This window comes from Lissotriton helveticus, chromosome 6 (genome assembly GCF_964261635.1).
Source record: "Lissotriton helveticus chromosome 6, aLisHel1.1, whole genome shotgun sequence".
Taxonomy (NCBI): Eukaryota; Metazoa; Chordata; class Amphibia; order Caudata; family Salamandridae; genus Lissotriton; species Lissotriton helveticus.
Genome location: NC_136067.1, coordinates 197,991,832 through 198,005,086, shown reverse-complemented (window position 1 = coordinate 198,005,086; position 13,255 = coordinate 197,991,832). Strand labels below are relative to the sequence as shown.

Here is a 13,255-nt window from a genome sequence, read left to right as displayed (position 1 = left end):
CACGTAAGTATATTACATTTATTTCTAGCCCTCACGTGCCAGGTATTTTTTAATCCACGTACCTATTCAGACCTGACCCAACCACTCACTTTAGTAAAAAACCTTCACACACCACACATAGTGATAACATTAGTGCTCCCGCGTAGTCGTTGGCTAGCAGCACACCGCACCCCTATGATGAAGCATGACACCAAGTATTTAAAGAACACTGTTGGCTCCCCACCACTGTAGGGAACACACGATAAACCCAACATTTATTACGTTCAGGTGGATTCCTTTTGTTTATGAAACTGTAGTTGGGTAGATCGAATCCACTTGTGTGTCCTGGTGGACACTTTCTCTCTTCACTCCCTCTTTTGTTACATATATAACACTGGAGAAGTGTAACAGGGTGTTGCAGTCAGTGGGCTTGGTGTAGCAGTCAGTGGGCTTGGTGTCGAGTCTGACTTCTATGTTCCATTCCTTCCCTATTATCCGTAGGTCTAAAAAGTTAACTTTCGCAGTGTCCATTTCTATAGTGAACGTTAGGTCAGCTGTCCTTTGGTTCAGCCTCTCATAGAATGCGAAAATTGTTTGTTTATCTCCTTCCCACATCCTATGTACATCACTGATGTTTTTCGAAACTAGTGTCTAATGTTAGTCCTGTATGGGTTTTCGTTGTTGTAAACCCATTTCTTTCTGAAGCAGGCCATTACCATGCTTGCAACTTCTGGTGTGAAGCTACATCCCAGCGCTATCCCTTTTGCCTGTAGGTATATATCTTCTTTAAATACAAAACAGATATTTTTCAGGCATAGTGTGGCAAGGCACACCAGAAATTAGGTTGGGATATCATGAGGTGTTGGTCTAGTTTCTAAGGTAGCTCTTATCATCCTGAGGGACATTTGTGTATAGTGCCTCAATATCAAAGGTCAATAAATACTCCTTACTTTCATCAAAGGGAAGACCTTCCACCTTAAAGAAGATGCCTATTGCGACCCTGGTGTAGGCCTGTGTGTTAGTCAAAAACGGTTTTAAGAAAACATCTATATAGTGTGCCCAATGGTTCTAGGAGGGACCCACATGCAGCGATAAAGCGTCTTCCAGGAGGATTGACTGGATATTTATGGATTTAGGGGAGGACATATATGACTGGGATTCTGCAATGTTTTGTTTTTAGAAATGGTATTTTTTGCAGTTCCTGCCTTCTTCTGCTGCTTCTTTGGTGAGCTTTTTGATTTTTTATGATGTAATAGTGGACCATGGTACTCGGTAGTGATGAAATTCCAAAGCAGGTAACGATTACACATTCATGAAAGTCCTACCTATCAATACTTGTCCAGCTCTAAGCTTTAGCATGGCTTTAAGTGCATGGTAGAAAAAGCCAACAGAAATGCATTGTTTAGTTTTCATGGTCAAGTTGTGAGGAGAGTCTATGATATTTGGGTAACTGAAGAGATCAATTGTAAAATACTCCTACCTTGGGATTGCTGAAGGATAATGAGTTTGGAGCAAATCTGACAGAATGTGGTTCATCAGGTAGAGCTAAAGCTGTCCCACAGTAAATCAAGATAATAAAGGTATTGATCAGAGGCATGTAAGAATATGCAGGATGTAGTATTAAGGTCTGAAAAGAAATGTTATGCAGGTGGAATTGTATTGGTTGTTTGGGGATTATTCTTACTAAATCTTTAAGGCATACATTTCTTTCCTTTTCCAGATGTATAGACGTTTGCTCAATATTTTAACTATTCTAACTATAGATCAGTACAATAGTTAATTGGTGGCAATCCATTTGTAATCTTCAGCTCAAAATAATTGTCTGCTTAGGCACCACTTTAAACACTTGGTGCAATAAAGACTGCAACTCTGGAGTTTTCTCCAGGTAGATTTGAGCTCATCACACCTTCTGATTTCATCAGGAGAAAGTGCCTAACAAGTACCAGTGCAAAAAGTAATACAATCTGCATGTAATTCTCATTTTGCAGACCTCAACGCAAAATAGGGGTAGTTTTCTTTTCCCTGAAATACCACCGAGAGAAATGTTCACAAACCACAAACACACGCTGAGCATCTAAATCTCCCCTTCTATGTAAACATCCCATGCATGTCATATAAAGTTTCTTCTTTCACTGTTTACTAGCATGTACAAATGCCTTCTCACTGATCTAGCAAGTACCCCAGGCACTATTCTTATGAACCACCTTGCTATGGTAAAAATTAGTTCTGCTATAAGGTCTCATTCAAAAATGAATACCTTAAATATGTTGGCACTGTAACTAATTTTGAAATCGACTGCAAATATGACATAGTTTGATCTTAAAAGTTGTCAATGAGCTTTTAATACTTACTGCATAGTCCCTTCTCACAGTTGTCAGGGCATCCTGCGCATGGCTCACCTTCTTCATATGGCTTGTGTACTCTCAAATAATCGTTTGTCCTAAACATTTGTTAATGTAAATGTAAAAAGTTAGGGCCATCATACGAATAGCATTGAATAATAACAAACGCCTTGGTGTGAGGAAATGTTAAGTAACATTTAGTAGGCCAAATGCAATAGGTATACTGAAATGGCCCAATCCAAAAGGATACTGCAATGTCAGTTTTGGTAAATGAAAAGTGTGATACATTCCAAAATATAGTTTTCTTTTGCCCAAATTAAACAATTTGATTCTGGATCATCGTTTTGTTTAGTTGTTTTAGGCCTTTATTTAGGATCTAATGTAATCCGACAAAGAGTAACTGAATGTTTTTCAAAGGATAGGCACATCCATGACTTTAAATTATGAAGAACCACAGTTGCCACCATATATTTTAGGAAGGTGCTCTAAATGTCTTTCATCTAGCTTCACTCCTGATCTATTTTGAGAAGAGGAAAAACAGGAATTCTTAGTCCGTTTCTCACTGTTGCAGTGCTTTTTCCCAACTGTGGAAGAACTCAAAGGTTCTTTTTAGTTTTTATGAATCTGGTCAATCCCCTTGACAATCTTTATACTGGAAATGATATCACTCCGAGGTTCTAATTTTGACCCCTTATAAAATACCTTGAAGGAAAATTGTTCAAGGATATATACATTACCACCTTTTCATTTTTATCCTGGATTTACTTTACAACTGCAATCCATGGTTTTCAGGTCAGATTAGTAGTAACATATAGCTCTTTACTTCTGCACATGTTCCTCATTACAGACCTTTTTCCCCACTCAAGTTCCACCAAATATACATATGGTAATTTGTGGTTACCAGCAAGGATGCGAGAAATTTCTGCACATGTACATTAACAAGCCTGCCCTTAATTGACATATCTTTAATTATGTTAATTTCTCATGATCAAACATTATCTTTGAAAAGTAAAAGTTATTATGTATCTTTCATAGGGACTCACCAGAGACATAAGTATTTTAGGTTCAACAGCCATGTATTTGTGGCGGAAGAGTTGCTCCTTGGTTGACTAAACCCTTCTATCCATACACTAAATCCTTATATCCATCCACGTGACAAAACAGATGATATTACAAAGTTTGAGGTATCAACCTGTGATAGATTGTTGAGACCAGGGCAGAGCAGAAATAAAACAAGCCTCAATTCAAAGCTAGTTCTCCTTACTACCATGCCTTCACATATTTTGCTTCAATTGGGTCTACATCTATCCCACCATAATATGATTTGTGATAGCCATTCAAACAAATTAGCAAAGACATGCGGGAGATATTGGTTGATTCTGGCACACCCGTGATGCGGAGGTTGCTCCGGCGGGAGAGCGCTTCCAAATGGTCATTCTTATTTCGAATAACCTTCAGTATTTTATCCATCTGGAGCATCTTCTGTCAATCCTGAGTGGCAGCATCCTCAATGTTCGAGATCCGGGACTCTGCAGGAAGAAGGTGATTGTCGTGAGAGTCCACCCGGGCCTTAACCGAGTCCAGACATGCAGAGAGTTGGTCGAGTTGTGCCACGATATCGGTGACCATTGATTTGACATCAAGCATGATCGCCTTCAGATCGGCACCACATGCCGGAGGAACTTCCATATTGGCCACAGAGTCACCCCGTCCAACTCTGTACCGTCCTGGCGAGTCGATCTACGCTGGTCAAAGGCAAGTTTGGGCTGTTTAGGAGCAATCCTCCCCATAGCAAACGGTCACCGTTGATAGGTGCATACAAGGCACGAAGTGGCAAACTGCGGTCAGGAGGGGCAGCAGCGCAGTGGACAGCAGGCCAAACACCACCTCATGGATAGGGCAGTCTGAGTAGAAGAGCAGGAAGGGTGCTCAGCGCTGAGTAGCAGCAGCGGTCAGTCGCAACATGCAGTGCAGCAGCTGGAGGCACCGGTGCCTAGGGAGCACGAACAGCAGCAGCGTAGCACCACAGGGGCAAGTCCCCGGCATGTGATGAGGCTGTCCAGAGAGCACAGTGCGATACAGACTGCTGGTGTCTAGCAGGTTTCAAGTCCAGAGTGGCACTGAATGTTGTGAAGGGAGAGGCACAAATTGCAACTTATAGGAGCCACAGCAGCCCAATGCAGGACAAGACAAGGACGCGTGGGAGGCACAAGGCACCTACAGCGGAGGTGATGTGGCAGGTGCGGGGCCTCGCTCAAAGAGATGCAGCAGGAAAAGGGTGCAGGTTCAGGGCATCACACCAGACATTCCTCGCCCCCTGTGAAGCAGCAAATGTGGAGTCAGGCCTGTCAGGGGATAAGCACCGTCAGACCAGCATGTGTAAGTACCGCCACAGTGGCTCAGGACCAGTACTGCAGGGGAGCCGGAGCGGCCACCATTCCCAAATGCCGAGGAGCTGCCAGGGCAGGGCGCATCGGGCCGTGAAAGCAGGTGGCCAGAGCGCAGTCTCTCGCCGGCCGCCCCACACAGTTTCCCCAGGAGGCAGCAGGCACCAAGCAGGGCAAGCCACGGAGGGGAGACGCGGAGGTCCGCCACACCCGCCACCAGGCCCGGCTCCGCCAGCCGCAAGAGAAGGCCCAGCCGGGAAACAAGTATTATTATTACAGTCGGATTTGTAACGCACATGGCTTCCCCAGCAAAAGGGCGTTCCAGCGCAACCAAAGACTAGAGGGTGAAAAGCTAAAAGGGCTTTAGGCTGGGAAAAAGCCATGTCTTTATGGTTTTGCGAAAGGCAAGATGATTTTGGATCCCTCTAATGGAGGCAGGAAGTGAGTTCCATATTCTGGCCGCAAGCACTCTAAAAGACAGACCCTCCAGGATTTCGCGATTTCACGGTTTGCCGCGAAATCTGCACTTTTGTAAAAATGCTGCGATTTTTACAAAAGTGGCCGCAAAATCGACACTTTTGTAAAAATGCAGCGATTTTTACAAAAGTGCCCTCAAAATCAGCACTTTTGTAAAAATTTCGCGATTTTTACAAAAGAGCCCATGAATTTGAGGGAATGCAAAGGACAAAACCAAACACCCCTTTAGTACTGGTGCATCCTTTCTCTTCATGTAGGCAGGCAGTTCCCAAGATAAATCATATTGACAGTCTGGAGTCCAGGGTAATCTCGTTTGTTGTGAATATTAGCCTCGGATTCTGGGGTAAAAGTAAAACTGCTGGGAACTACTTTTTATAGAACGCATGTTCCGTCTAATGTCACTCAGGGACATTCCAAGTATAAAGTTCTGTTTTTTTAATTTTTATTTTTACCGTAGCGATTAGTTGCTTCTCCCCTCAAATGGTTTGGGGAGTTTATTCCAGATTAGCCAAAATAGTTTAATCCTAGTCGAATTAGATGGGGATGTGTATACATTCTTGAGTAAACAGTTTTTTTTTGTTGTTTTTTTTCTCATTGCGCCTATTGCATCTCCAACCCTTTGAAAGTGTTTCATTAGCTCGTGCAGTTTTACTGTTTTTAAATACTTTTGTGTAGGAGCTACATTCTTAATTTCTTGTCGGTTTGAGTCGTGCATCTGTCAGTGTTGAGGTTTTAGGCTCGGACAGAGCTACCTAATGGGCATCTCCGGTACCTTTGTTCACTTGCACTTACACACGGATTTCGTAGTTTGCAGGAACTTTGCTCCAGAGCATTCAACCTGTTGCTTCTGTGCCACCAGGACCCTGCCAGTGATTTCGTAGCAGAGGCCCGCCCTGAGGATGCTTTTTCATATGGAATTGGGGCACGCGCATTTCACTGCTCCCAGCGTTTTGAAAATTCTACGAGGGCCGCATTGGATGCTCCCAGCTGGTCACAGGCCCTCACAACTGCCCCTTCACTCATCCCCCAAGAGCACAAACAGCCCATGAGACATGCGAAGGGACGCAGATGAGCATCATGAGAACAGAGTTAAAGGGTCCAACAAAGGACCTGGCCTGGGCTGCCTGACCTTAGCTTTCTGAGCTGGCTGTAACATGGCACATTGTGTGATCTTAGGCAAATATTTAATTTCACTAAATTAGGTTCTGGAATGACATTCCCTATGGGATGCTACCAGGCCATATTTGATGGACTTCTCAGAACCTATACTAAAGCAAATGGAGGGTTGCATTTCCAAGGGATAACAGCTTTCTCCTGTGGGCTGCTTCCTATGTTCCATATCCCAGGTTGCCTATTTCAAAGCGGACTTCTCTGCTAAAACAGTTTCGATTGATTTAAGGCTGAGAATGAATGATTATGAGTAAAATAAAGTGCCACAAATATACCGTAAATTTCCATATTTGTGCGACTAAATTTCCATTTTTGTGCCGCTAAATTTGCTAATCCATGCCGCTATATCCTGGGGGATCTGAAAAGAGCGGCCACCAGCTCCGGCTCTTAAGAAGTGAGGAATGCATGCCAGTCCTTGGTCAGCTGAGTGCAAAGAACGCCGAGGAACATAGAAGGCTAGTAAATCCGCCAGCCCCGGCGGTGCTAGCTGAGTTAGAATCCTGTGGGACATACAAGTGTCTTAAACTGCACTCTTTTTTCCACTGGCAACCAATGGAGTTTAGGTAACAATTTAGACACAGAACAGGATTTTGGGAGTGCCAGAAGAATACAGTCAGCTACATTGTGAATTCTCTGCAAGCGTCGGATATTGAATTTTTTGACGCCCAAATAAAGAGAGTTGCCGTAATCCAGTCTAGATAAGGTTGTAGCCTGAATAATGGGCTGCCGAATCTTTGGATCAAAGAAGCCAAGTAGGGGCTTTAAACCTCTCAGAAGCCCAAAAAGTGTCAAAGGAGAGACCACTGTCAATCCAAACACCGAGATTCTTAACAGACTCTTTAGGCTAGGGTGTCGGTTTTATGCGATCTGGCCAATATTGCTCAGACCACATATCATGATCCCTCCCGAACAGCGGAATTACCGACTTACCGGCATTCAGCTGTAGATAGTTTGAAGCCATCCAGTCTGCAATCCCTAGCAAGTATTCCTTTAATGTCACATGGTTGTGGTTACAATTCTTTGAGAAGGAAATAACCAGCTGGGTGTTGTCGGCGTAAAACACCAATGACAACCGTGTGCTTTTAGCCCCCACTGCTAGGGGTTGAACATATATGTTATTAAGTAAGGGGCTCAAAATTGAGCCCTGTGGCACCCCCTGTTACAGGGCATACTCTCGGGAGCAGAACGAAGGCACCAGGACCTGGAAGGATCTGCCTTCCAGAAAGGAGTGCAGCCAAGCCTAGGCCAATCCCCTAATTCCAATTTGCTGAAGACGGTTTAAAAGTATCACATGGGAAACAGTGTCGGAGGCGGCACTTAAGTCCAAAAGAACCAAGGCTGCAGAGTTACCGACAACAAGGTTACCACGATTTCTTCCGTCACTGCCAACAGAGCAGATTCGGTACTGTGGCGAAACCTGAAACTGTTTTGTGAGGAATCTAGGATATTATTGCTCTCAATAAACTCTGTAAGGATGGCATTTACATGAGATTCTACCGTCTTAGCACGAAAGGGCAGCTGAGATATAGGACGATAGTTACCCAACTCGGATGGATCCAGGGACGGTTTCTTCAGAAGGGGTATGACTTTGGCGCGCTTCCACGCAGATGGTAAGGACGCAGTCGTTAGAGAAAGATTAACCAAGTCCCTGCTCACTGGCGCAGTTAGAGAATGAAACTGACGAAAGTGGGCAGGTGTCAAAGGGTCGGCAGTAGAGCCTGATTTAATTTTCAGGCAGAGGGTCTGAAAATCAGAGAGGGACAGTATGGGAAAAAAGAGAGAACACTGACCCCAGTGGATCCCGTGTTCCTGTGCCCTTCCATGAGATCCATGGTGCCAGTGGCCGGAGGGAGACTCTTATATATCTTCTCCACCTTGTCCAAAAAAAATCTGACCAGGTCATTACAGTGCAGATTTGAGGAAATAGGAGAGTCCACCTTCAACCCAGAGCTCTTCATGACTTTAAGCATAGTGAAAATAGTTTTAGAGGGGCTATTGCTCGCGGAACTTTTTACCGCTATAAACTCTTCTCTGGCTTTCCGGGCCAGTTTATGATAGAGCTTAATGGATGCCCTATATTTATTTTTTGCTTCTGCATCTTAGGTGCGCCGCCAGGCGCGCTCAAGTTGTTTGCAGTGTTTTTTAGCTTTTATCAGCGAATCATTGAACCAAGGATTAGATTGCCCTCTTTTTTTTACACACAATTTGGCTGGGATGCAGCTGTCTAAGGCTGGCGTCAGCCACTTTTAGAATTGCGAATTTTCATCCTCAATATAGATGGTAACTGGGGCTTATGGCTTAACAGTACATCCAGAAAATAATTAGTATTTAGCTTGTGCCAGGGACGTTTTAAGACTGGTACGGGACAATTCAAAACCGGTCTTCCATGCAAATGCAGGGAGAAAGAGATAAGAAAATGGTCTGTCCAGACCATGGGGATCGAAGACACAACCTTTAAGGAAGCCAAGTTGGAGAATATAGGGTCCAACAAGTGACCTGCAGCATGTGTGATCTTGGGAACACATTGAACCAGCTGACAGGCCTCTAAATTTGCCAGAAAACTAGCAATTTCCGGTTTTTAACCTTATCAAAATGTAAGGGAAGGTCGCCTCAGATTGTAAAAGTTGCCACTTTACTAGCAATTCTTCTCTGAATAATTTAGACGGCCCTGGAGGACGATAGATAAGGCCGGTTACAGTATACAAGGTGAAGTTAGTGTTGCAGCAGGCCCAGGCCGGGTCGTACAGTAGACGGACCCCCGACCTGGCCGCGAACAGCCCCAGCAGCAGCTACACTCACCGGAGCAGGAAGCGGGGGGCCCTAAGCGCCCTCTGGGTGACACGGAGCTCACAGGCGGCGATCAGGGGATCAGGCAGCGGAGGGCCAGACCCACTGCGAGGAGCAGGCCTCGCAAGGCAGGCGGGTTGCACATCACAATCCACACAGGCTGTCAAGGAGTCCGATCAGCATGAAACGACTCACATGGAACTGCTGCTTCAGGATCTGCAGCTGGGTGATAGAAGTAGTGCTGCCTGCTGGCGGATTATGCAGGATTATTAGCTTGGCCGGCAGAGCCCACTTCGAGTACAGCCATCTTGCAGCCGGCCAAGCCACGCCCTCCCTGTGGGGCATATTTTCGAAACAGTGGTGCAGTGTAGCATACCGAGTCACCTTGCTGTGGTGCGCTGCACTGCACCACGGCACATTCCTGCCTTTTACCCCCTGCACTGATGTACACTGGGCAGGCTAGTGCCAACACAGGCACAATTGTACCATGGTACAAGGGTGCCACCTTTGCACAAGAAGGGACTGCTTCAGCACAAAAACAGTCCTGAGAGGCATATTCCTCTATCTATGTGTGCCGCAGAATGCAGCAAACATAAAAAGAGGAAGTAACAAGGAGTTATTTCTCCTTGTTATGCCTCTCCTGGGGAGGCGTTTCTTTTTGCCCCATTCCCAGGTTTACAAGATCTTGTAAATCAGGAAATGTGTCAAAAACCAGGTGAGTTGCGTGGGAACACCAACGCAACTCCCATGAAACACCCTTCCAGGGTAGAGGAACGCAACACAGCAATTTGTGCTGCGGTTCATTACCCCAGATTGTTTAAGCGAAAGTGTCTTTGCGTGGCTTCAGAAATCTGACTTAAGGTTTGAGTTGCTCTTGCATCACGTTGCTTGCAAGTGTTACTCAAACCAAGTCAAAGATATGGTTCTATATGTTATGCTTGGAAAAGTAGGATCCACATGCAAACCATGGATTTTCCATTGAATGTTAGTGCTATAGAAAAATTGTTGATGGAAACTGTGTTGTCAGGAAATTCAAAGCTTCAAAGGGAAGGCATGGCTTGGCAGTTCGGGCTGGACTGTTCCCATGAGGCACAGGGTCAGACTGATTTGCATATAGCCATGTCTGAACTGGGGTGGCAGAGTGGGCTAAAGAACGGTGATGGATTAAACCCAGATCTTTTGACTGGGTGTGAGTGTTTGATTGGTTCAGATGCTCCATCCATCACCACCCCCTTTTGTACTGCTTTTGGCCGCCATAAGTGTGGCAGGGTATGCTTAGACGTGAGTCCCTTGCTCACTGTGCCACTGGATTCAAGCAAGCCGGGCTGAAGACGGCTGTAATGCCAGAAACCGGTCCTCGGAAGCTTGTTTCCGGTACAGGGAAGGCATGGCTTGGCAGTTCGGGCTGGACTGTTCCCATGAGGCACGGGGTCAGACTGATTTGCATATAGCCATGTCTGAACTGGGGTGGCAGAGTGGGCTAAAGAACGGTGATGGATTAAACCCAGATCTTTTGACTGGGTGTGAGTGTTTGATTGGTTCAGATGCTCCGTCCATCACCACCCCCTTTTGTACTGCTTTTGGCCGCCATAAGTGTGGCAGGGTATGCTCAGACGTGAGTCCCTTGCTCACTTTGCCTCTGGATTCAAGCAAGCCGGGCTGAAGACGGCTGTAATGCCAGAAACCGGTCCTCGGAAGCTTGTTTCCGGTCCAGGGAAGGCATGGCTTGGCAGTTCGGGCTGGACTGTTCCCATGAGGCACAGGGTCAGACTGATTTGCATATAGCCATGTCTGAACTGGGGTGGCAGAGTGGGCTAAAGAACGGTGATGGATTAAACCCAGATCTTTTGACTGGGTGTGAGTGTTTGATTGGTTCAGATGCCCCGTCCATCACCACCCCCTTTTGTACTGCTTTTGGCCGCCATAAGTGTGGCAGGGTATGCTCAGACGTGAGTCCCTTGCTCACTTTGCCACTGGATTCAAGCAAGACGGGCTGAAGACGGCTGTAATGCCAGAAACCGGTCCTCGGAAGCTTGTTTCCGGTCCAGGGAAGGCATGGCTTGGCAGTTCGGGCTGGACTGTTCCCATGAGGCACAGGGTCAGACTGATTTGCATATAGCCATGTCTGAACTGGGGTGGCAGAGTGGGCTAAAGAACGGTGATGGATTAAACCCAGATCTTTTGACTGGGTGTGAGTGTTTGATTGGTTCAGATGCTCCGTCCATCACCACCCCCTTTTTTACTGCTTTTGGCCACCATAAGTGTGGCAGGGTATGCTCAGACGTGAGTCCCTTGCTCACTTTGCCACTGGATTCAAGCAAGCCGGGCTGAAGATGGCTGTAATGCCAGAAACCGGTCCTCGGAAGCTTGTTTCCGGTCCAGGGAAGGCATGGCTTGGCAGTTCAGGCTGGACTGTTCCCATGAGGCACAGGGTCAGACTGATTTGCATATAGCCATGTCTGAACTGGGGTGGCAGAGTGGGCTAAAGAACGGTGATGGATTAAACCCAGATCTTTTGACTGGGTGTGAGTGTTTGATTGGTTCAGATGCTCCGTCCATCACCACCCCCTTTTGTACTGCTTTTGGCCACCATAAGTGTGGCAGGGTATGCTCAGACGTGAGTCCCTTGCTCACTTTGCTACTGGATTCAAGCAAGCCGGGCTGAAGACGGCTGTAATGCCAGAAACTGGTCCTCGGAAGCTTGTTTCCGGTCCAGGGAAGGCATGGCTTGGCAGTTCGGGCTGGACTGTTCCCATGAGGCACAGGGTCAGACTGATTTGCATATAGCCATGTCTGAACTGGGGTGGCAGAGTGGGCTAAAGAACGGTGATGGATTAAACCCAGATCTTTTGACTGGGTGTGAGTGTTTGATTGGTTCAGATGCTCCGTCCATCACCACCCCCTTTTGTACTGCTTTTGGCCGCCATAAGTGTGGCAGGGTATGCTCAGACGTGAGTCCCTTGCTCACTTTGCCACTGGATTCAAGCAAGCCGGGCTGAAGACGGCTGTAATGCCAGAAACCGGTCCTCGGAAGCTTGTTTCCAGTCCAGGGAAGGCATAGCTTGGCAGTTCGGGCTGGATTTTTCCCATGAGGCACAGGGTCAGACTGATTTGCATATAGCCGTGTCTGAACTGGGGTGGCAGAGTGGGCTAAAGAACGGTGATGGATTAAACCAAGATCTTTTGACTGGGTGTGAGTGTTTGATTGGTTCAGATGCTCCGTCCATCACCACCCCCTTTTGTACTGCCACATACATTACAGCTCTCCAGGATGGTGGCCCTACTAGAACCACCTCTCCTGTGGAAATCATTGCTCATTTTATGGACTACTACTCACAACTTTACTCCGCTGGCTCCTCCCCCTGCGTAATGCCTTTGAGAAATATTTCAAAACCATCGCATTGGTCTGGTTGGAAGATTATCATTATCAATTCTTAGAAGAGCCCTTCACCAGGGAAGAGATACTTGCGGCTATTAACAGCTTACCTAGTGATAAGGCCCCCGGTGTGGATGGTCTTCTTGCCTCCTTCTATAAGCATTTTGCATCACTCATGGAACCACACCTGGCTGCCATGTACAACAATTCTTTTGATAGTGGCCTCTACCCGCAGTCCCTCCGCGAGGCGAGGTTAACGTTAATGCTCAAGCCGGACAAACCAGCTGACTGCCGTGATTCCTATTGCCCCCTCTCCCTCATTAATTTTCACAACAACATTTTTGCAAAATTGTTGGCCTCTCGCCTCCTTCTCCTCATGCTCCTTATTGCTCTCTCTGACTAGTCTGGTTTCATCCCTGGCCAGGCCACCTCGCATAACCTCAGGACTATTTTTTCGGTTCTTCATCAACTCAATCCCGATCTCCCTGCTGTGGCCGCTCTACTCGACACCACTAAGGCGTTCGATACGCTTGAATGGCCCTTTCTATTCTTTCTTTTACCACGCCTTAGCTTTAGCAATATGTTAATACGAAAGATATCTCTTCTCTACACTTGCTCTTCTGCTCATCTCCGAATCAACGGTCAGGTATCGGATGCTATTTTGATTCTCGGCAGGGATGGCCACTGTCAACTCTGCTCTTCGTCATTGCGCTGGAGCCTCTCGCGGCTAGACTCCG

At 46.4% G+C, this 13,255-nt stretch overlaps 1 protein-coding gene across 1 annotated transcript in view; it reads right to left on the bottom strand.

Annotated features, from left to right (window-relative positions):
* LOC144762223 (cysteine-rich secretory protein 2-like) overlaps positions 1-13,255 on the bottom strand; it is a 119,068-nt gene that overhangs the window by 53,852 nt on the left and 51,961 nt on the right. The window contains exon 6 of the mRNA XM_078647371.1: positions 2,331-2,419. Coding sequence (XP_078503497.1) covers positions 2,331-2,419 — 89 coding nt within the window. The remainder of the gene's footprint in view (positions 1-2,330; positions 2,420-13,255) is intronic.